The sequence below is a fragment of the Sesamum indicum genome, linkage group LG6, assembly GCF_026168435.1.
Source record: "Sesamum indicum cultivar Baizhima isolate 11 linkage group LG6, ASM2616843v1, whole genome shotgun sequence".
NCBI lineage: Eukaryota > Viridiplantae > Streptophyta > Magnoliopsida > Lamiales > Pedaliaceae > Sesamum > Sesamum indicum.
This window is the reverse complement of record NC_142662.1, coordinates 15,156,524-15,181,706: the sequence shown is the minus strand read 5'-3', so window position 1 is coordinate 15,181,706 and position 25,183 is coordinate 15,156,524. Positions and strand designations below refer to the sequence as shown.

At 33.8% G+C, this 25,183-nt stretch overlaps 2 protein-coding genes across 3 annotated transcripts; both read right to left on the bottom strand.

Annotated features, from left to right (window-relative positions):
• Positions 1 to 1,709: 1,709 nt before the first annotated feature.
• On the bottom strand, positions 1,710 to 4,655 carry LOC105164420 (uncharacterized protein At5g39865). 2 transcript variants are annotated; one of them, XM_011083071.3, is made up of 2 exons: positions 3,356 to 4,653; positions 1,710 to 1,930 (listed from the first exon to the last, which is right to left on the bottom strand). In XM_011083071.3, exon 1 carries the CDS (start codon positions 4,431 to 4,433, stop codon positions 3,405 to 3,407), a length of 1,029 nt encoding a protein of 342 aa, XP_011081373.1. In that variant the 5' UTR covers positions 4,434 to 4,653; the 3' UTR covers positions 1,710 to 1,930; positions 3,356 to 3,404. The 2 variants fall into 2 exon arrangements, with proteins under 2 accessions (XP_011081373.1, XP_011081374.1); XM_011083072.3 differs by lacking the exon at positions 1,710 to 1,930 and adding an exon at positions 2,942 to 3,237 and having other exon boundaries at positions 3,356 to 4,655.
• A 7,157-nt stretch (positions 4,656 to 11,812) lies between these two features.
• LOC105164421 (putative inactive purple acid phosphatase 27) lies at positions 11,813 to 18,056 on the bottom strand. Its single transcript, XM_011083073.3, has 12 exons — positions 17,452 to 18,056; positions 17,162 to 17,253; positions 16,941 to 17,010; positions 16,719 to 16,841; positions 16,455 to 16,547; positions 16,149 to 16,278; positions 15,361 to 15,442; positions 15,139 to 15,271; positions 14,191 to 14,396; positions 13,982 to 14,107; positions 12,970 to 13,279; positions 11,813 to 12,418 (listed from the first exon to the last, which is right to left on the bottom strand). Exons 1-12 carry the CDS (start codon positions 17,644 to 17,646, stop codon positions 12,113 to 12,115), a joined length of 1,866 nt encoding a protein of 621 aa, XP_011081375.1. The 5' UTR covers positions 17,647 to 18,056; the 3' UTR covers positions 11,813 to 12,112.
• Positions 18,057 to 25,183: the final 7,127 nt, after the last annotated feature.

Below are 25,183 nucleotides of genomic sequence, written 5' to 3'. Positions count from 1 at the left end.
TAGATCATTCATTCTTAGACACTCTTACGACTCATTTGACATAAAGATCCTTCATCGTCTTTGCACCCCACACGCATACTTTTACTGCTTATATTTCAATATTTACTTTGATTTAGCACACCATATTCTTATCCTATTTCAAGTATTTTTTTTTCTCATTTTTCAGAATTAATTTATTAATTCAAGTATCAAAGTGTTATCCCATATTTTTGTAAATTAGTCCTCCTTGGATCTTAAAATTTTGTAAAGAACCTTTCAACCCTTGCAGTTCGCCTGGACTTCAGTACGCATAAGCTTTCTTTATTGACAAGACAAAATTTAAATTCTCTTGAATACTTCAACTCTCATACTAGCAATATTTTATTTTATTCCATCAATTAATATTTTATTTATAAAAATATAAAATTGATGAAAAATATATTACACATGACATTAATTTTTGCATGTCAACAATTATCTTTAAGTAGCTCTCTCTCTCTCTCTCTCTCTCTCTCTCTCTCAATTTTTATTTTTATTTTAATTTTTGGGTCAATTATAACTACCTCCCCTAAGACTTAGTAGTGTAATTACGAGCACTCCCTTATAGTTTGAAAAATTATAAATATTCCCCTCCAATGAAAATTAATTATGTAGTCCCTAGACAATAAGGTACAAATTATTAATTTACCTTTGTTGAATATTTTTTTTTAAAAAATGTTTCAGAAAAATTAAGAGAGGGTAAATTAAACAATCTATAGAGCATATTAGTACATAAAAATATTTTAAAAAAAATTTAAAAATATATAAAATTATAATTCATAACCTAAAAGTGCATTTGGTCAATTTACTAAAAGAAATGGATAAAAACCTAATAACACTAAACAACTGCACTCATTGCTAGATGGAAGTTAAAATCACAAAGTATTTATAAATTTTTAAACAACGAAAAAATATTTATAAATCATGTCAACTATCAAAGGAGGTAGTTGTAATTTACGCAAAGTTTTTTATAATCATTTTTTCACCTCTCCAATTCATCTTTTGCCCTATTTTATTGAAAAGAATACGAAAAATTACTAGATTCTTGATTAGTCCTATTTCTAGATATAAATACTAAATAACATAAGTAAAAATTAAAATTATTATATAAATTAAATAATAAATATTATTTTAAATATAGCTCTATTATATAGTAGATGATAACATTGAATACGCAAATAAAAAAAAACTTACAAACTAACAAATCTAAAAATATTTAAAGAAAGAAAGAAGCAAAAAGTGATTTTCAAGTTTCAAGCTGAAAAATAGAAATATTTCAACTCAAACTCAGGCTATCAAAAATTCGAACTCAAATCGAGTTTTAATGAACCTTCACGAGCTAGCTCGACTCATATTGCGCTTCTACTATCTGCTATGTTATATGCCATGTTAGACCGTGTCGATGTCATATCTCATTTTGAACTATTTTGCGTTTTGTTTCTTTTTAAGTTGTTAAACAAGCCAAATGTCATGCTAGACACACATAGGTGCCATTACATGTTCGACACTTATCCAACACTATATTTACGATCAACATCTTCTGAAGTTTTTACTGAACGAATCTATTTCTATGAAAAAATAGAACGTCTTGTAAACAACTTTGTAAGAATTTGTTTCAGAAGAGTCCATATATATGGCAATCAACTAAGCTTCAAACACATTCATCCCACAAACTTATGGTATTGACCATATAAACAAGAAACTTAACCTGTAATATATATCTGATTGATCCCTTGGACATTGATATTACAAGAAAGACATAACCATGATGGTTTATAAGTTAGACCAAAAACTACCTCTGCCCACTTGAATAATTACAGTAACAAGAGATGATGTTGCATTACCATCATCCCACCACAGAAATAGCTAGAATCAACTGCAGAGTTGGAACCTTCTTTATGATACATATAACCTGCAGCAAGTATGCAAGTTAAAGACGGGAAAGACAGGCAAAACAGGAACTAGCATAGCCTTAAGGCTGTAGCGGCCAGCATTTATACAAATACAACTCGTTAACGTATATACTCAAACCAAGACAGCACCAGATCCTTAAACGAAGAAATTCAAAGATAAAATAAGAGCAATCATACAGAAAGTGAGCGCATCCAAATCACCATCTAACATTAAGCAACTACTTCATCTAAAAGTTTAAACTGCAATAGAGGAAATTATTTAATATTAATATCTTAACAAGTCCCCCGCACGTGCAAACCCTGCATGTAAAAACCTTTCTTTTATAAATCAATGGCAATAAGATTCAAAACCAAGACCTCTTGCTTGTCCTGACATTCATACCATGTTAAACGACCACCTCATCTAAAAACTTGGGCTTTTAGAGATGAGAATTATTTAATATTAATATCGGCATATTTTTATTCATTTTATCTCAAAGTGTAGAGATACACAAAAAGATCAAAAGGATCATGTACAAATGATTATCTTTTCACTTTTCATTAGATTATGTCATTCTTGTTCTAAACTTGGAATATCATGGCAAACCACAATCATCTCTCGAAATGCATTTATTGGGCCAGCCTCTTTGGATGAAATTGAAGAACCATGGGAGGAACTAGACTCTGTTTTAGACAGTTGAAAGAGAAGCATCGTTAATTTGATAGTTGCTGGTAATTATTCCTGCCAACAACAAAAAGAGAGCTTTATAGCTTGTAGGAGTTATTGGTTGAATGTCAGAACTCTCTCTCTCAGCTGCAAAGAACTTTCGTCAGGGAATAAACACATGTATTTCTTGTATGACTCCTACCCTCTTGAAAGAGAACTCATGCAAGTTACACTGAATATGTTTTCGTTATCCATTTTTGTTGATAATCTCTATCAATAGCTATGCTTGAAAAGCCAAAGGAGTTCCAAAATAGGAATTCATGATCAGTGAGATTCTGTTCTAGTCGCACTTCTGCAGTATCCATAAAAGAAATCAGGGGCTTTAATTTTAACATTGACAAGCATCTACAGTTTACAAAGATTTAGATCATCAATGAGGACTGTATATCCTAATTTTTCTGAAGGAGGTGTAACAGATACATAGAACTAGTACAACTATGGGCAAATGTGTCACAGAGACAACATCAAAGTATCATGCTTTTTCACCTTCAATCCATTCGATACAACACTAACAAACTAGTTGACGGTGCATCTGCTAAGCAGTAAGTATACAAAGTATGCTGCCAATGAACCGGTCCTATTTTCAGCTCTGTCAAGTTCCTTTAAAATTAAACAAGAAAGAATCCTTTAACACAGTTACTTGCAAAAAGGAAAGCCATAATAACATCAAGCATTATCAAGTAAATGAGGATTATAAACAAGTGCATCGGTAACACACCTAATACACATAGGAGGCAGCTCCAAAATCATCCACTTCCCGCAATAGCTCAAGAACAAATTGGACAAAGCACCAATCCATTCTCATTACAATCACTACATCTCACTGTCACGGTTTTGTTCAGCTGCTTCATTCCCACGTCCAATCCCTCCTTCATCACCATCACTATTTTACAACTCCCATGACATGTGAAACAGGGCAAGAACCCGACGCCTCCACACCCCTCACATACTACGCCTCCCAATTTAGGCAACCCCTTAAGCAGTTCACTGATATAACCCTCCTCCACTATCTTCATCACCTCTTCCACCCCACCTATGTACCTCCCTTTCACAAACAACCTTGGGGGTATAAATTGCTTGCTTTCTTTTCCCTTCATCAATTCCCTCAACTCATCCCTAAACCCTCTATCCATCGAAATGTCTCTCTCGCACACCGAAATCCCCAGGCCCTGTATAGCAGATCTAACAGCATTGCAATCCTCAAAAGTTTTCCTTACTCCCCTCAAGGTAGTAGTATAAATTACGACTTTGTTCTCCCCATTTGGTGGGCAGATCATTTCAAACCTCTCGAGAAAACTGTCCAAATCCTTAGAAAAAGATGGTTGCCTCAGAAACTTACTAATGTTTGGATTGGCATTTTCGTCACTAACTTGGCAGACAACGGATTGATCTGATAACTGAGAATTTGAAAATTTCGAAGTTGCACAAGGTGAAGTGGAGAAGCGGAAGCTGGGAATATGGTCGGAATCGAGTCCGGACATTAGGTCCCATGAGTTGATAGTTTCAAGGGGCTGGCATCTGAGGGAACGAGGCTCTGATAGTGGGCTGGGGAAAAGAGAGCCAAGAGTGGTCCGCGGCGGAGGTGGCTGCGGTGTTGGGGTCAGAGGCGCCGGCGTGCTGGTTGTGTTGCGAGAATCCTTCTGGGCTGACAACGGCGAAGCCGTGGGCGGGTCGAGAGTCAACAAACCGTAAGTGGTGGAGGTGAGGGAGACAATGTGGTGGCTGAAAGCGGCTGAGCCACCAATTTGAGGGAATTCTTCATCTTGGTTGAGCAGAGTGGAAGAAACACAACCCATCAGCGTGTGTAGTGTGTGTGAATGTAGGAAAGAGAGAAAGAAAGGGTGAACAATCTCTAAGATAAAGACAATGGGTTAGATTCGGAGACTTTCGGAGAAAGGAAGGAATAATCAATCAAACCAAATCAAATGGAAGTTTGTTCATTCAATTTTCAAATTCGGAGGTAGTAAATGCACAGTGGCCATGGCTGGTTTTAGCGCTCAAAACTTTGCTTTATTTTGAATTCTACAGTGCCAAATGCATGGGACGAGGAGCCACTTTCTTATTTCATTCTCGTGATATGAGAAAATAATTACCGGGGGTGCGATTCCTTGGCTTTAATTATTTTTTTATTATTTAAAAAAAAAGAAAATAATATATATAATATAAATATAACAATTCGCGAATTTTACAAAAAAAAAAAGTTAATTTTAATAAAAAGTCACGAATTAAATCTACGACTTCAAAATCCGCAAACTTCAATTCTGCTGACGAGACAAGTGAAGGTTGTCAGTCTCACTTGTGAACGCTGATTCAGCCTGGTTTCTTTTAATTTTTTTTTTATAAGTATTATATATGTTATTATTATTGATATTATTTAAATATTGGTCTAATTATAATCAACATTAAGATTGATGCATTGATATACTTGTTAAATATTTTTTTAATTATTAATCAACGTTCTAATAAATTTATTGTTGTTTTATTGGTGTATTTGTTAAATTGAATCAACCCAAAACGTTTATATATTGATATTATTATATTTTATATATAATAATTTATTTCGATATATAAAATAATAACTCAATTCAAAAAAATATTAATATAATAATGATAATTAAGTTAAAATAATTTACATAAAGTAAACTAGAAATTTAACTATATTATAATATTTGTATTTATTGTAATATTGTAATAATTAATTATAAATAATATATTAATATTATATTATATTATATTATTAATATTACATGATATTATTACATTACATATTATTGTTACAAAAACATAGTCGTGTAAAAAGTCGTTACAAATTGTGGATACGATGTCGTTTTGTTCATTGCCGTTACAAAGAGAATTCCAAAATAATTAATTATTTTTATTGAAATTGTTTTAAAAAATAAATTACCATTTTCAACGATTTAATGCTGTGAAAATGTATCATTGTAGTGGAATAATATTTTTGAAATAAATTAAAAAAAATATTTGACATTGATACATGTACGTAGTTTACAATATATTTGTATATTCATAAATGTTAGTATTGTATTGATGTAACTGTCATCTTATAGTGTTGGACTGCATGAGTTAATCGGATTGTCAAAATTAAGATCCAACTGTCAGATATGATCACACTTATGCAAGAAACCATTTGGCCAAGTTGTAGCCTTATTGGGTATACAGATTTCAACATATATATCCTTCCTGAAATATAATAGTAATCATTCAAATTAATGCATTTTTAAATCAGGCCATATGATTTAAAATCATACTGTCTGATATGACTTAATGGACCCATACTTGTATACATTTTAATTTGGTATGTATCAAGAGCCCGAATGTAAAGATTTCATATTTTCCAATCTCATTTGAAATGGCTCATTTTTGTAACTGCTTTTGTAACAGCCGGTGTGATTTATCTTTGTAATGGCCTTTGTAACAATATTTGTAACGGTCAATCAAATTTAAATTCCCAATATTTTTTTAATTTTGATTTCAAAAATATTACTTTGTAACGGCTTTTGTAACAGCTATATATAATTTGGCCGTTACAAATACCATTTCCCGCCATTTTTTGCGCTTTCATTTGGAATGATCATTGTAATGGTTTCTTATTAGTTTGGCCGTTACAAAAATTAAATTATTTGTAGCGGTTTTTGTAACGATCTTTAGAACTTTTCATGTTTTCTTGTTTTTTAACGACTTTTGTAACGGCCTCTAATTAAAAATCCGTTCCAATTGTCACAGTTTTTGTAATACCGTCTTTTTGTATATTTTCTCACAGTTTTTCCCATTATCATTGTAACGGCTCCTTATTTTATCGAAAAGTCGTTACAAAAAAAATCGAGCCATTACAAAAATGTAGCAAATTAGTAACAGTCAATAAATTATAACGGTTTTATGCACACCACATATTTATAACGGCTTTAGTAATGGTTATGGCCGTTACAAAAAAATACATTTTTATCACCCCCTCAATGACGTCACTACATCCAATCCGTTACAATGGTCATTCCAATTGGAACAGCCACATGACTGTTACAAAAAAAAAATCGTTACAAAAAGCGCTTTTTTTTTCTAGTGATAATGTGTTACTGAATAAATGAATGAAAGTAAGAATAATGCTTGAAAATGGTGTTTAAGTAATAAACTTCATGTAGCGTGCAAAAAGTATGCTTAAAAATAGCTAGAAATCGAGAGAGAATGAGAGTTTTAGTGTGACAGCTTGTATTACCAAAATGACTGCATAAAGTTCCAATTTATAGACGTTCGTAGGCAGAACCCGAAAGGTAGTTAGGGTGAATCAGGTACCATTGGATAGCTACATGTGTTAACTACATAACAGAAAAAGAAATTTTAGGATTTTGACTTATCTAGACGAAGATATGACCTATTGGCTGATTCTTGCCAGTCTGTCCAAGTATCCCGGGATTCAGTTACTTGCTCACTAAATAGTTAATTCTAATGGGATCTCTTGGAGTTAATCGAAATTTTTTTACAATAACATGTCTTAAGGTATATGTAACTTATATGACGTGTCATCTCTGTTGTATGACTTAACTTGTTGGATTGAACTTATTTCTTGAGTTGAGCATGTTATTAAGCCCAATCCAAATTATGAGCTCTGTTACCTTGCTCATAGTCCAGCAGGACTTGCCCTGCTGGTCTGCCTTGGTGGGGGTCCTACTAACTTTTTCTTGGGCTATTGAGGAAAAATATTTTTGAGGGTATCAAGCATGTAATCATATTAATATTTTAAATAGCATATCATTTAATGATTTATGTGTTGAATATAATTCGGTATTAAAATAGGTGATCAGAAAGCCAATTAGATTGACTGTTTTGCTATTCGTTAATTTTGATAAAGTAATATAATGATGAAGAAAGTAAGTATTTACAATTGGCTCATGTGTTTATTCTGCTTATTACATACATTGAACGGCGTTTCAATGTCACAATATTTGTCCAAAGACCGAAAGGTTAAATGTGTGGAGTTGGGTTGTGCATTGATTGGCAGCTACAAAGCCAACTTTTGAGAGTCAATCTGAAATATTTTAAGTCGAGGACCTCGAGACTTAGAGTCCTATAGAGATTTGCGCTAAGTATTACAGTGTTGTGTTTCATCGATGGGAGACGTAGGTTGTCTATGAAATTTCAGTAGGTCAATTGACAAGTTAGTTAACTGACTGAACTGACGGAAATCGTTATCTGGAATACTTGAGGGCTTGGTCGATATGACTGAAATTCTCATCTTTTGATAGTACGGGATTAGTCCTCGGATTTGAGGAATCATGGCAGTCACGTGCAGACGAAAACTGTATCTTGAATTTGGTGAGAGTTGACTGTATCATGTGATATGATCATTATAAACCTTGACCAGTGCAGTTAGAGTATGTAGCGAGGATGTTGGATTTCAAGAAAGGATCTATTCTCTATTAGTATGTGACAATGAGATCGCCTATACACTCTAAAATGGTTTAGACTCTCAAAGTTTTTGGCCAAAGTGATTGATTGAGTAGGAATGGGTTCCATAGATCAAATGAATTAAGTAAACACATCTCGAATGTCAAGTATAGTTGTCTAGTCAAGGATAGGAATCGACGCCCAATTCCATGCCCCAAACTAAGGTCGGGAGATGGCTAATAGTAGGACTATAACCATATGAAACTCAACGCCTAAATATTCATGTAATCTCTAGTGCTATGGACCGTTGCTAGACGGCCACCCATGGTAAGGAGCATTTTTGGTTAAAATAATCAAATTAATTTAATTAAATTAATTTTATTGATCACAAGCACAAGTCTAACTGATAGTGAACCTAAAGGGTTAAACACGAATATTGTAGAAGTGATGAAATTAATTTCGAAAGAAATAAATTAATTTAATTAGATTGAATCAATTCATGGAGAAAAATAAATGATTGGGTCATTTATTTAAAATAATCCATTGGATGGATAGCCCAAAAATTATTGATTAAATTAATTAAATTTTGAGTTTAGTCTTTAAATTAATTGGATTAATTTAAGATAGGCTTGAGTTAATTGATTTGTTGATTGGATTCATTAATTAATTAGTAGATGTGCTTGTCTAATTAATGAATTCGATGAATTAATTAGTGGAGATGGGCTCAAATTAATTAGTTGGACTAATTAATTATTTGGGCTTGATTAATAAATTGAATTTATCAATTGAGCATATTTTATATTAGGTATTTTATTTAATTGAATTAAATAATAAATCCAATAAATTATTATTGAGCTTTATATAAATTTGTGAGACAAATTAAAATAAGCCCGGTCCAAATATTCAAATCGTAGCCGAATTTAGATTTAAATCTAGGGCACCATTTTTGGAAAGAGGTGTGGTCGAGTGGGCTCTTTAGAAGAGTCTAACTTGGCCAGATAACCTGATTGTTCACAAGCAGTGCATGTTTTGTGGAGAATAAGTGTGTGAAAGTTTAAAAGATTAGGTCTTTTGAACATACTATAACACTATCTCACAAAAACGGTTCATACAGTTCTAATCTTTTCTAGCAAGAGGGATAGATCCATCTTCATACGGTATGGTGTGGACTAGCTTTAGAGGGGTTCTATACTTGAACCCTTTAACGCACAAAGATTTGGAGTCAATGCGAGTAACCGATCAGAAAATAGAAAAAAGATGTATTTTTATAATTATGTTTTTTATTTTTTAAAACTTTTAACTCTTATATATACTATTATTAAAGTTGTTTACTAATTTCTTTTTAATAATCTTTTCACTTTATTCCTCTTGTTGTTCAAAAATAATTTAAATTGATGAATAATATTTTATGGAATGAATTGAATGGAATAAGCATAAAAATCAATATTGACAAATTTTATTAAGTCAGAGTCGAATTAAAAATATAAATGTACTGAAATTAAATTACTTATTATTAAAAATGTTGTAGTAGAATTCTTATAGAGTAAGTAACCTCGTTCATTATTTCGTAAATATAGAAGTATTTAATTCATAAAATAAGTTAATTTTGTATAATAGTATTTATGATTTTACAATTAACATTATAAAGATAATTAATTATGAAATTACTTATGTAATAAAATTTCTTATTGTCGATTTGTTTTCAATTTATTATTTATTAATTAGGTACCCCTGTTGGATATCTTTTGTTTCCATATAAAATTTATATTTTTTATGCAATTTTAACCTTTTTACTCATCACAAAAAAATAATGTAAAAAATTTAAAAATATCTCACATAACTCATATTTTTATAATATCTTATTATATAATTTAAACTAAATTAACAGAAAATCATCCCACATATTTCTTCCTTTTCTTTCAAAAAGATGTTTCTTCAAGTTTTTAAATCATATCTTCTTCTAAATATCTATCCATATATTTTTCCTAATTAGTATTAAGATTTTTGATTAATTTTATTTAATTAATTATTAATTATGAATAAACCTCTTTTTTATAATTTATTTTTATTAGAATTCTATCTCGATTCAATTATATAAGTAATTAAGAGTTATAACACTAATTACAAAATTATTTATTTGTATACATAAATTTATAATTTATTATTATAGGAAAAAATATAATTAAAATCACAAAAAAAAGAAACATAAAATATGGCAAACTATTTACACTTTTATAATATACATAGAAAATGGGACATAAAAGATAAAAATTATATAAAGTGAAAAAAGAATACATTCTCCCTCATGCTTGAATTAAATTTCTCTACATGTTTTTCATGCAATTTTTTACTATCCCCAACAAAAATAGGGTGCAAAGTGAAAACTGTGATAATTATATGTAAATTTTGTTTGATTTAAAAAATTATATTTAGTACTCTTAATATTTGCTTTTATTTAAGAAATAAGTCCCTTTGTTAATTAAAATTCATAAAATTTGTTGATATTAACAAAAACATTACAAAAAAAAATCTATTTTAGCACCAAATTGATTTATTACTAACTTATAGGAGGTCAAATAATTTTTTTATGATCAAATTACCCTCATACGCCTTCACACGTTAATGAATGTGATGAGGTATATCTTCACTGTTATAAGGGCAGTATAGTCTGAAAAAATTATTCGACCAGCAATACGTCAGTAATAAGTCAATTAAGGGTAAATATCAATTTTTATTCAGTTTTATAATTAATATCAGCAAATTCAGTGAATTTTGACTAACGGATGACTGATTTGTTAGACAGAAACAAAGCTTAAGGATGCTAAATGTAATTTTTCAAACCACAAAAAATTTATGTGTAACTACACTAAACTTTAAACAAGGAGAGTTTAATTATCCGCATACACTTTCTTAACGCCAAAAGATCAGATGCAAGAAAATAGAATATTTTCAGAACTCAAGAAAATATTTACCTCCAATTTCTCATGGGCAAGTCTTGATGAAAGTATTTCCTTCGAAATCAAATGGAGTTAAATACTATTGTAAACTATTTATTTCACCTAATAATTTAAATGGGTTCCAAATTTGTGAACTTAAAATCACTTCGATTCAGTTTTGATCTACGTAAAATGTAGATTATTTTGATTCATAATTTCTCAAGATTTATAGTGCTCCTATCTTGAAAATTATACGGACTTACACCACTTTTAAAAATATGAAATTATATTTTTTATCAGAAAAATTTTGAAATTATACTCACACATTCTCCAAAAAATTCAATATTTATACTCAGCCATCTTTTGTTAGGATTTGAACGAAAAATACTGATATTAGCAAAAAAAACGCCATAAGTTTTTATATTTACTCCTCATTTAATATTTTCATGTAATAATTTTGTACTTATGAAGGAAAAAATGTTATTACATTTATCCCTTTATAAGTACAAAAACATGCATGAAAATATCAACAAGGGGCAAAATTAAAAACTTTTATATTTTTCTTTGCTTATATTAGCATTTTCCGTCCAAACCCCAACGTGGAAAGAAGGTCAGGTGTAAATTGAGAATTTTCAGAAAGGGTGTAAAAATATAACTTTAATTTTTTTGAAAAAAAAAGTATAATTTAACATATTTAGAGATAATTAAATGTAATTAACCCTAAAAAAAAAAAGAGTGCGACTCTTACATCTACCCTTCGTCGGTACACAAACTATTACGTTATTTTCAGCTACAGAGACTTTCTTCAAACATTCTTCCAAGCGGTAACCGCATACGTATATAGAAGACAAATCCATAAATGCAAAAGGATATGAGCGTCAAAACCACATTCTTGACAAGCGCATATACACATTCAAGGTTAAGGGATGAAGTAGGATGGATACATTGGCCTTGGGACATCTAATGACCCGATTATGTATGTTGTCAAAGTCTTGCTATGAGCAATGAGAAACAATGGTACTTAGATATGCACGATCAAAGATTTTGATCGTTGGACGTTTAAATTTACTTATTCCATAAGCTCATTGCTCATTCCACAAGTCAACCTGTTGTTTCTCCCTCTGCGAATTCTTTTTGTTTCAAAAAAACAAAGTTGTTGGTTCGCAACCGTCGTGCACGCAGGCCAACACGTCTCGGTAGTCCCTAGAGATGGTGAAAGAATCGTAAACCTTTCCGTCTCTGCTCTTCTTGTATTCGAAGAGGAGGGAGGAGTGGTTAAATGCTGTGAGCTTGACGAATCCCCAGTCGTAATCCTTGTACAGACTCCAGCTGGTGTTAACTGGACTGTACTCCGACAAGTGAGCTCCAGCTCCACCGACCACCACATGTATTGTCCCGTTCACGGTGCCAGAGTAATGAGATTTTTCGGAATTCACACACTGATTCTGAATCAAGGGAAAAAAGGAAAAACGAAAGTAAGCAAACGTAAGCATGGACAGAACTGAACATTGGTGCTGATTGTTGTTGTGAATGCTAACCTTGGATTGCATTTCAAGGAACTAGACGAGATCGAACATAATCATATATGTAGTTACCACTTCACCCCCCCCCCCCCCCCCAAAAAAAAGTACCGCCTAGCTTAGAAATTTGATGGAATTGTAATGTTATATTTAAAATCATAAGGCATTATTCCTCTATATCTAATCTTGAAAATGTGAAAACTTAGAGACGATGTAGTTAGTAATTACACAAAGAGAGTGTTTAGGTACAAAACATCTTAACCAGATACCCTCTAAATCTCGAGGGAGATCATTGTAATTTATGGTATTTTCACAGAAAGGTACAATCATCTTGTTGTGGTACAATATAAGCTATTGAAGCCTGTAAATACTTCAATTTTCAGAAGAGATCATCAATTTTGGTGGTCAAAATTTCTTTGTAGTCTACGGTTTCCTGTGAGAACTAACTATTATGGCAGTATTTAACACAGTTTTACCTGATAAATCGGGCAACTCCTTTCATAGTTGTGGACATGACCGTAGAACGCAATGTCCACCTTATACTTCTGCCAGAGCTTCTGCAAGCTCTCCCTGCCCATGGGCTCTTCGAACGAACCTCCTAAGCCGTAATACTTGTCAGACGAATAACCAAGGACACGATGAGCAGAAAATATCAACCATGGTTGTTTTTTCCTATCTACTGATGCGAGGCAATGCTCGATGAACTTGTACTGCTCCGTTCCTTCTCTCCAGTCATGCTCGCTGTCCGCTATGCAGAAGCGAAACATACCATAATCTGTTGAATACCTGAAATGAAATATGTTCGTCTCAACTTTCCAACGTTACACGTAATTAAAAGACGTATAATGAGTAGTGTTCAGAAACTAGAAAACCACATAGTTCTACACAATTTATAACATGACTATTGAGCAACTTTTTGTGAGCTGCTGAACTATTTATTTTAATCATTAAACTACATTTGGGTTCATGGATTTGAATTTATGATTTTCAAATATCTAACAATAAATTCTTCGGATTTGTTCAGATAATTATCAATTCAAAAGATTTCAAATCCTTCAACTCTAATTTTAAACTATATTATGATTAACTTTGATGGATTTCAAATTCTTTTTATATAGAGTCATTTGAAATCCTTTCCCCATACCATTCCATCAAATCCGAATCGATCAATCCAAAACCAACCGTAGGTCTAAGTATCTATTAAGTAGCCACTTCTCTGAGGGCATAATGTCGGAGTAGTCTTCTCTATGCTTTCAGAGAGTCGCTGAGCTGATATTTTAGTTCTCAAAGCACTAAGGCAAACTTGTTATATCGCAAAATATTATGCTACGGAACTCTAAAGAAAATAGTCAAATTCCTTCTCAAGTACTCTTTCAAAAGTGGACTCAGCAAGACAATTAAATGATCACATAATCACAAGCAATTGTTTCCAAGAGCCTAATCCTTTTAAAAAGACTACTTGAATGAAGAAGGATAGCCATCAGTTACCAAAATTTGGCTCTGTTCTCGGCAGGAACATAGAACATGGTCTCAGCCAGCACACCGCACTCACCACCAGAATCTGTGCCGCCATAAAAGGATCCTGTCCCAGGCCAATCACGCTCATGATTGCCACTGTTACAGAAGTACGATATTAGACACTGCTTAAAGTATAGATCATAACATGCACATAGTGTGAAGGATTGAAAGAAAAAAACCTCGCTATCATATAAGGCACGGTGGATGCTATGGGTTCCACCTGTGCCGTGAATTGGTCCCATTGTGAGATATAGCCATTCGCATATGTGATGTCTCCTATATGGAAAACTATGTCGATGTTCTTGAGATCATTGATGAGTTGGTCAGTGGTATTCAATGAGCCGGGCTGATAATTGCTGTACTCATTTGAACCATCACGCTCGGCCTGAAAGTCACATTAATACACATGGTTTCTCCTTAAAAGGCATTTCAAAAATCTGAAAGTGTCAGGATTAGTAAACAAAACCATGGTCTAAACAAGCAAAAGACATCCAAGCTTCTTTAACATAATAATTCACCAGAAATACCAGCCGCCAGATGCTAAAGAAAGATAATTGCATAGTGCAAACCCACAACATATAAACTGCTCAAGGAGCTTTGGTAAGATACCAGTATAGAAAACTTTCGCATAATGTTACTGTGCAAGTAACGGCAAGTAGATTTAGTTAATTCAAAGAACAAAGGAACTAAAATTATCTCTGCCACTCTGCTATAATGATGCAGCCTATGCGGAGCTAGTTGACATAATTGAATGTGAATCGAAAATATATTTAAGGTGAGAATCTAGAGATAAGATCACAAAAAGGACAGAAAAGAAAGTTAGTCGCATGCATATGTATCAAACTATTCAAATAGTTATAGTGTGAATTCTGTAATATTTCCACTAAAGCTAGAACTTGATGATTATAGAGAATTATTACAGTATCCTTCCTCCGAATTCTTACTACACAATTATACTCATGTGATTTACTTTTTAAGAACCACTAACTTGGCCAGTTGATGACCGAACCCTCATTTAATTCTTAATTCAGTTATCTCTTCATTTCACTAGGATACATCTTTTGTCAATTTTTCTTTCGTTTAAGGCCCAGAAAAAGAAAACAGATAGCTTCAAGATTGCTCAATACCTTCCCCATGTCTCCAAATATTATGACACGCTGCAACGAATCTTGTCCTGGATATGGGGATGATCTGAATGAATATGTCTTGCCCCAAACACAGGAGCCATTGGATAACAGGTGACCAATCGTGTAAGTGTATCTGGGAAAAAAAATCGGAAGTTTCGGCCAAGAATGTGTATTGTTGACAATCAGGCTATTCATATATTTCCAAGCATTTCGTGGACTTACACCGTATTTGGCCACAAATCTTTAAGGAAACTTGTGTGTATGAAACCAGGATCACGCCAACCGACTGTGCGCGCAGGGGCACCTATTAGCCAAGGATTCTTAGTCAGATATTACCGACACATTTAAATTCACAGTGAAGATGGCTATATGTGGAGCATTGACAATCTAATAAATTTGAACAAATGTACATTGCTAGCATGAAACCAAGTGCCAAGCCCTTGGCCATGTTTAATACAGGAAATGGCAGTCCCAAGCACACCCATTGCATTCTTTTAACCCACTCAGTGTTTGACAAGTCAATAATGGAAGGAATGCTCTTTTCTTTCTTTTTGCTTTTTTCCCCTCAGGAAAAAAGGCCTTTGAGGCAAGAGTGTGAAAACCCGTTTCATGAACCCAAGTAAAGCTATTCTAGTAAACCTGAAATGACAATAGGAAGAAGAACTAGCCCACTCATATACAACATCCAAAACCATTTGGAAGTAGTTCTGTAGAAATATCGTGGTTAACATTTTTCCCTTTTCTTTTGGTCTTTTGCATGCGAAACTCAGCTTATGATTTAGAACACAACGATGTCAAACATCAATCCAATTCTCAAACAACACTAAAAAGCCAGACACATAAGCAATTGATCTTATCATCAGTCAAGCACCAGAAACAATCCCATCAAAATCTCAGATCATTAATGAGAATGAACTAAATTCAACCTACCATATGCTTAAAGAAAACTAGTGAGTGTTGACTTTGAATCCCACTGCACATTAATTAAGAACTAGAGAAATCAATCATACCACACATGCTGTTTCTGTGAAATGTTAATGTCCCTGCTGGTGACCGCATCTTGTGGTGACCCTTCCAACCCCACTCAACAAAAGGAACCGCTTCATCTATGTTATAGCCACTTGTCCATGTAACTGTCATCTGCAAAGTACAACCAAAATGTAGCAAATGCAATAGTGCAACTCATATGCAATTGTATAACTGTTCAGAGTAAGAGAATATAAAACCTTTCAAAAGATTTCAGTAACAGAATTTCACTTTCAACAAGGCATACAAATCATGGATAAGATTAGAAAAACCGACTCCAGATTACTTACTTCATTCCAAGACTTTCCTTGAGCAAGGCGAGGATAAAGTGGTGCTTTAGGATTCACAAACGATATGGAATTTGATACTGCCACCAGTTTTGGCTGCAAAGATCATTAGCAATTAAGCACAACATAAAGTGCCATCTGGGCTTGAAAAGTCGGAAAGCGTATACATTCAGATAGTAAAAAGGAGCACAAAACATCAGCTGGATACACCTTGACGTTTGATATTAAAGAAACAAATCATTGCCAAGGAAGAGTAACATGACATACATTTGATAATCCACCTCCAAACAACGCAAAGGAGAAATCTGCTCTCTGATTTATTAACTGGAACTTCAATGAAGCTTTCCCAGTCTTTGCATAGTCGGCACTGGAGTAATTCGCATATTGGTACTGAAATAATAACGATGGTCTTATCAAGTATGAGCAGAGGTAAGAGAAAACAATGTGTCACATTCCAGGTCACGTATGGCGTATAAGATGTTTACACACCTTCACTGGGGCAGTACAAATATGCGGAGATTGGTCTTTAGGGTGGCTTTCCACGTAACAAACCGATCCACTGATTATCCAACATTCATTTCATTAATGATATAAGGAAAATATATCACAAAGTTTCCAATATAAGAGCATTTACTTCACAGATCTGAATAATCTAAACTAACCAGAAACCAACATATTACTCAGAAAGGTTACAGAAGCAGGGACATTACTTGAATTTTGCTGGTGAAAAGACCCCAATCCAATCATCATTTGAGGGTTCATCATTCTCAAATTCCACAACAGCCCACCCAGTATTATCACCCTGTAATCAACACATGACAAACAAAGATATCACCTTCCCGTTACCCCCAGAAGTAACAATCTTGTTTCTAACATAAAGTTACAGCTTCCAAATACTAGATTACACGAGCATCCGGCCCAGGAGATGGAGCCACTTGAATTACAAACAGAGCTACTAATTCGAGTAAAGTTAGAAGAAAAGAACAGAACAGATACATACATTGAGTCCAAGAACAAGAGGGGAGGCTTTAATGGAGGCTGAATCCCTCAGAGCAAGAACGGCTTTATGGATTGCAATCTTGGATAAAGGCTGCTCCCCAACTGCAGAATGAGCTGAAACAGCAGCCCTGTTGAAGCTTAATAACAAACTCAATATGAGCACAACCACTCTCGAAAGAAAGTGGTTCTTCTTCATTCTTTTCTTCGCGAGCTAATTCTTGATGAACACAGAATCACAAGCAGTCTCCCACTTCGGAGGAAGCCCGAGAAAGAAAAAAGAAAAAGAAAACGTTGACTTTGTGGGATTAATCACTAATTATCCGTTCATTTAATGCTGCAAGAATCAAGATTTGCTTTGAAGATTTTAGAGGTGGAAGGGATAAGCACTTGAGTGGGATATCAGTAAATACCGAGAAATATTCTACGGGAACAGGTAGTTGACTGGTGATCGAATTCTAAGAAAGTTGGATTGCTAGCTAAAAAGGCGGAGAGAATCAAGAAACGAAAATTGGCAAATCAAAGATGGATTTCATTTCTAAGCTACGGCCGGAAGAGGAACACTTGACACTGACTTAATAGGAATAACCTTTGTTTAATACTCCCTTTTGACGTGAGTTTCAACGACGTAATCTATCTATATATATATTTGTATAGCGGAATGATCATGGCTTAAAATCAAGTTAATTTTGATCAAATAATTTTTTATAATTTTTTGATCATGGCTTAAGATTTTCGTCAAATGTGCATTGACTTCAAGTATGCACCGGGTTTGGTATATTCAAATTAAATCAACCCAATCAAAGTCCATTGGACAATAATTAATTAAATTAATTTTAGCTCAATAAAGTTCAAAGATTCATTTATTCCAATTAAAGAAATCTAAACCCAAACACTAATTAATTTATCCAATCAATTAATTAAGCCAAACATAATAAATTAATCCAATTAATGTAAATGTGTTAAGCCCAAAAATTAATTAATCCAATTAATTAATACTTGAGCTATCCATCAAACGGCTTATTAAATAAATGATCCAATCATCTATATATTCTCCTTCAATTAATTTAATCAAATTAAATTAATTCATTTATTCTTGAATTAATTTCAAATTAATTCCGCCAACAAAAATCGACAATTTAGTTCAATATATATGAAATTTCAAAATATTTTAAAATAAAAAAAAATTGACACATTTTCTCCCATAAATTTAGTAATATAAAGGACTAACTGTATCGAGTTTTTACAATCTGTAACCATTATGAAAATTCTATAAACCAAAGAACTAAATATATCGAGTGTTCTTAATTTTGAGACTATTTTTAAAATTCCATAAAACAAATGACTAAAAATGTTAAACACCCCTTTCTTATAAGACTAAAAATATAATTTTAGCCCTGATATTTAATTTAGGACACATAAAAAACTAGCACTTTGACATATTTTTCGGTTATCCTATTTTAGTAAATTCACATGTGTTGCGTGTGAGGCGTAGTTTTTAATTTTTAAAATATTGTATTTTTTGTTTTTACTTTATTTTTAAATAATATGTAAACATAATACATAGACATATATTTGTATGGAATTTATTCTTTTTTATAATATTAATTTTTAACTCAAATTATTAATATTTATCTATATCAATAAGAAGATTTGAAGAATGCAAAGGAAGAAATAAGTAAAAAAAGAACTAGTGAGAAAATTTTGATACCGAAATTTAATTATTAAAATAAACTACTACCAAATACTTATACATTTGAGCTTTTTAAGTGTACGGTGAAGATTAATTTCAAAGGAGTGATCACGAGTTCCCAAAAATCCTTTTAAATTTTCTTTTTAACCCTATAAAGCTTCTACGTCCATGTATAGATCGTTTTCTTAAAACTTCTCCCGACTTCTATATTTTTCTAAATTCTTCTATCCACAAAGTTTTATATTTATATAAAATATTCTAAATTTTTGCAATATTCTTAAGTTTATGCTATGCTTTTAATATTAACCTCTAACCTAAGTAGACTTTGTTAAAATAGCTCAATGTAAAAGTCGTTCATGTATGTACATCTCCTTTGATTTTTTTTTTTTTTTCTAGAGAAATGAAAATAAGAATATTTTTATCACTTTTGGAAGTTTGAAAATCAAATATACTGAGCCACGTACATAGTGAAAGAGAGGAAGGGGACATGTATTGTCAATTGAGTTGTGTGTAAAATTAGTTATTCATAAAGACAAGATAATAAATTAAATTTTTATAAAAATTTGTTGTGTATAATTTTTTTATGTTTTATTAAACTAATTTTGATTTAGAAAAATTAGATTGATACTTTCCATTGTTTTTATTGAAAAAATTAATATTATTGTTCCGTCACTAAATTACATAGTTTATTATTGATGTGCACGTTTAGGGTGGCCCAATTTAAGGTAGCAGGAGGGCCTGGGACAGCCCAACTCCCGACTCAAAACATATCAACCCATGAAACTAAGAAGTCCAGAAGAAGGATTGAAGCCCAAGGCACCCCCGATTCGGCCCAATATTACAAATCAAGGGGGCGTCTAGCCCAAAAACCCATAAACATGATAGCTTGTGGTGCTTTGATATGAACATAATTTGTGAAAGAGCACAAATTTGTGATTGATCGAAATCGAGATTAGTGATGACCTAGTAATGTACATTAGATGGGTTCCATTTGAAGTCCTCGAGTTGGATGATAAAGCTGGACGGCAACACACAAATTAAAGCTTTCTGAGGTGGTCCTTAGTTAAAATCCTCCAACGCTAAAGTTATAATTTGATTGAGGTTATTGGGATCGCAGATCTCAATTTCAATATAATAAATGCATATCTATATGGTAGAGCTCCTAATGTATTTATAAAAGTCTATCTATCTATAGCCATTAGATAGATTCAAAATCGACAGACCTTCGTACTATGATTCCAAGAGATCATTACCCCATGATGTAATGTGCGGCTTTAACAATTATGCATCGACATGAACATTCCTATAGTATTAATTTTCTTTAATAGAATAAAAAATTTGAGTAGAGTATTAGAATATATTTAAAAATGGAGGAAGATGTGTGTATGAAGTTTTCTTGGATCAATCCTCTCTCCTTGGCTCTTATTACTCTAACGGGTTTGCTGTAATCAACTCCACCACCTTCAGCTCGCATTTGAGGGGAGTGAGCAATTTCTCTACGGTGGAAAATGAAACAATAATTTACCCGTTTGTGTTATTAAAAATAGAATAAAATATCCTTCTAAGTTCAGTGATAAAGTACACAGGCCCTGTGTATATTTCGACATAATTCTTAACCAATAAAAATATTGTTTGACATATATATATTTAATCTAATATATTAATGGATATATTTATAAAAATTATATTTAATATATTAAATATTATGTATTTGTTATATAAAAATAATATTGATTTTTTTCTTTATTCTTCGTCTTCCCATCACCAAGATTGCACCACCCTACCGTCACCATCTCCCTGCCCTTGCGCCTCTGTCGTTGGCGCCCCTTCCCCTATCGCGACCTCCTTCCCCCTCCCCATCGCCACCCCCTTCCTCCGCCCCCTCCCCCTTTCTCCTCCACCCTCCCACACCCAAAGCCCCCATCCCCCGGCACCTAGATCCGCCCTCTCCCAACTAGATCCATCTGCCCCTGGCCGCCTCCTTCCTGCTGGTCCACTCTTCCTCTCTACTGGCAGTCACTCACTACGGATCTCTCTCTCTCTACGCACACACGATATATATAAATACATATATATATATAAATAGTGTTTATATTATAAAAGTATATATATATATATATATATGAATTTAATTTTATATAATATATAATTTAAATTTTATTTATTTAAATTTACGTACATTGTTGATTTGAATTAGATAAAATCTACACCATTGATTTAATAGTTCAATATGAAACTTAAATTGATCAAAATTCAACGGTTATTAGATAAAGACATAAATGTTACTTTAAATTTTAAATTAAAAAAAATAATAAAATAGTGTGTGTGATTCACGAAATGCGTGGGAGGTATTTTACTCTATTTCTAATCAAACATGGGGATAAATTGCTATTTTATTTTTTATAAGGGGGTAAATTATTCATTTTTCTTAACATAGGGGGTAAATTGCAACCTTTGCTAAAATGGAGGAGCTTTTGATGTTCAATGTGAGCAAACTTGAAAAGAGGGCTTAATGCAATTTACTCCGCTATCATATTGGAAACGAGAAAATTACGCTCCTATAGAAAGAATAAGAATACACCCTTATGTGTTTTTTAAAATGAAGCAGTTTACCTCTTTCGAAGATTAATTGCTTCATTTTAATAAATACAGAGGGTATATTGCTGCATTTTAAAAAATACAGAAAGATAAATAATTATTTTTTTTTATAAAGAGATAATTTGGTCATTTGCAAGATCACATGACATTGCATGCAATTTTCCCAAACGATATGAAAAGATAATGACAGTCAAAATCAGAGAAGTTCAAACACGCCGAGGGGCCAAAGCATGCCGAAGCTGGTGAACAGAGTTCCATTTATGCAGTTTCCCACAAGAAGTCTTGATAACTCTCGTCTGTTTTCACTTTCAATTAAAGCATTCTCTGAGTTTTGTGAAATTCTTCATCAAGTTTGAATTTATCTTTAGTTGAGAAATCCAAGGCAAATTGTCTTGCTTCCGAGGAAACTGTGGCTGCGGCTTTGGCTGCACTTGCGACAATGGCTACGGAGGGTGCAAGATGTACTCGGATTTGAGCTACTCTGAGGTCACCGCCCCCACTGAGACCCTTGTCCTCGGCGTGTCCTTCAGAAGATATATTTTGAGGGAGCAGAGTGTGGTGAGAATGTGGTGCAGAGAATGGAGGCAAGTGCGGTTCTAATTGCACCTTGTTACGAGTTCAAGGCAACACAGTAGCAACAGCAGTTCTCAGCAACAATACCAGCAAAATCCAGCTGAAGGTTGAAGATGACGAGCTGGATGCCAGCGAGGCGCCGACGTGGCTTCCACCCTCTTAAACTATGTTGTTATATATATTTGCACGCTTCTATTAGTTAGAAATGCGACTTTCTCTGTTAGTTAGTTTTCTGGTTCTGTTAGCGGCAGTTTTGTTTGTTAGTTCAGTTAGTGTTCATCTTCTCTGTATAAATACGATCTGTACTACTCTGTTTCTTTTGAGTTCAATATACAGATTTTCCTTTTTCAGTTTTACATTTGAAGATGTCTATAGAAATTGTTTTTGATTGTTATAAGTTTCTACATGGTATCAGAGCCTTCGATTGAAGGTCTCTGCATACTGCTGCACACCGTACCTTGGCTAGATTGATAGCCAATCGTGAGTATTGGAGGAATTTGGCATAAACAACAGAATTCCAACACCACCAGCAATGGAGATAGGAGAAGGAAGAAGACAATAGATACCTGAAGCGTTGCAGCTGCACAAATCATATCATCCTGGAATGATTTTAGTAAGCACATTGCTCACTAAAAGTAATTATCTTACCTGGAGTTATGCGATAAAGAGAGCCCTGCGAGCAAAGATGAAGTTGTGCTTCATCGACGGCATGTTTGTGAAACCATGTGTTACTGAGCCGCTCTTTGAGCACTGGATACGCGTAGATAGTATGGTCACTACGTAGATCCTCAACTGTATTTCAAAAGAAATTGTTGGCAGCTTCATGTATGCGAAGTCGGCACGGACGCTTTGGCTAGATTTGGAAGAACGGTATGGAGAATGCAACGGCCCCTTGCTCTATCAACTTCAGCGAGAAATTGCCTCATTGACACAAGGAAATAAGTCAGTGGTTGAATATTTTTCTCGATTGCGCTTGATCTGGGATGAACTTGATATGTTAATGCCTACTCCTCAATGCACATGTGGGTGCACTTGTGGAGTCTTTAGAGCAGCTGCAGATCAGGCTACGTTCACTCGATTAACATAATTCCTCATGGGATTAAGTGAAAATTTTGATCACCTACGCGATCAGTTACTTGTCATGGACCCAATACCTACGGTAAACAAGGCATACTCCATGCTTCTGAGAGTAGAAAAGCAGAGGGAAGTGAGTTTGGAGGGAGTAGATTCGCTAGACAGTGCTGTGAATCAAGTAAGAACGGGGAATAGACGAGAGTTTGCTATAAAATCTGGACAGCAAAGAGGTTTTACTGATAAGAGAGGCTTACAATGTAGCAATTGTAATCGCACGGGACACACCAAAGACACATGTTTCAAACTTCACGAAACTCCGGACTAGTACAAAGAACTAATTGAGAGGAGGAAGAAAGAGGTAACTGCAAAGGCGTATAATGCGCGGCTGGACGAACCTCGTAAAGAAAACAATCAAGAAACATTGTTGCAGGAGCTAATACAATTGATGAAAGCAGAGAAACAAATCCCTGAGGATCCTTTGCAAGCAAATTTCGCACAACTAGACAACTTTGTAGGTAAAAGTTGTGCATTTTCTGGTGTTAAAAATGTGCTCTTAGATTCTTGGATAATTGACACAGGCTCAACAAACCATATGAGCGCAAACAGACAAGCCTTTCAATCCATTACACCCTTCCTTCAATCCACCCTCATATATCTCCCAGATGGAACAACACAATCTGTAACACACAAAGGAAATGTTACTTTACACTCAACTCTCACTCTCAAAGATGTCCTATATGTGCCTCGTTTTCAATTCAATCTGTTATCAGTTTCGAAACTTTGCTTGCATTCCTCTATTACAATGAAATTTTACCCTTTGTATTGTCTCTTACAGGACCTGGCGACTAACAAGATCATAGTTGTAGGAAAAGTTCACAGAGAGCTTTACATGCTAGACAAGTCCTCATTCCATCCAGTTGTTTTAATTTCTTTGAGTTCTGTTAAAGGCACTTTACCTATAGAATCTGTTGTCTGCAATAATGCCTTATGGCATAGGCGTTTAGGACATCCCTCCTTGCATGTTCTGAAACACATTCCTGATATAAAATCTTTTGATACGTCTGAACCTTGTATGACTTGTCCCCTTGCGAAACACTGCAGATTACCTTTTCAATCTTGTGATATTCATTCTACACATATTTTTGAACTAATACATATTGATCTTTTGGGGCCATACAAAACCCCAACACTTAATGGCTGTAACTATTTTCTCACCGTTGTTGATGATTTCAGTCGAGGCACATGGACCTTTCTTCTTCGTTACAAAACGCAAGTCAGTCACACACTAGAAATGTTCTTGAAAATGGTCCAGACACAGTTTGAATGTAAGGGTAAAATGGTGCGGTCCGATAATGGTATGGAGTTTACAAACGTCACATGTCAAACCTTATTTCATTCACTTGGTATCATTCATCATAGGTCTTGTCCCCACACACATCAGTCCAACGGGGTAGTCGAGCGCAAACATAGGCACATTCTAGCTGTTGCTCGAGCCTTAAGTTTCCAAGCAAATCTTCCAAATAAGTTTTGGGGTGAGTCAATTCTTGCAGCGACTCATCTTATTAATAGACTTTCGTCTCATCTCTTGAATTGGAAATCCCCTTACGAAATCCTCTTCCACAAAGTCCCCAACTAGTCGAGCCTCAAAGTTTTTGGTTGTCTCTGTTTCGCATCAAACACTTCACCCTCTAAATGTAAATTCACCCTTCGTGCCCACAAATGTGTATTCTTGGGTTACAGCCAAAACCACAAAGGTTACAAGGTCTTCGGTCTCGATACTAATACTCTATTTCACTCT

Coding starts and splice junctions, on each gene's coding strand:
- LOC105164420 (XM_011083072.3), bottom strand. CDS start 4,433: ATGGGTTGTGTTTCTTCCACTCTGCTCAACCAAGATGAAGAATTCCCT.
- LOC105164421 (XM_011083073.3), bottom strand. CDS start 17,646: ATGAAGAAGAACCACTTTCTTTCGAGAGTGGTTGTGCTCATATTGAGT. Junction 16,548..16,718: donor TTGGAGGTGGATTATCAAAT/GTATGTCATGTT, acceptor TGATCTTTGCAG/CCAAAACTGGTGGCAGTATC. Junction 15,443..16,148: donor TCACAGAAACAGCATGTGTG/GTATGATTGATT, acceptor CTTGGCTAATAG/GTGCCCCTGCGCGCACAGTC.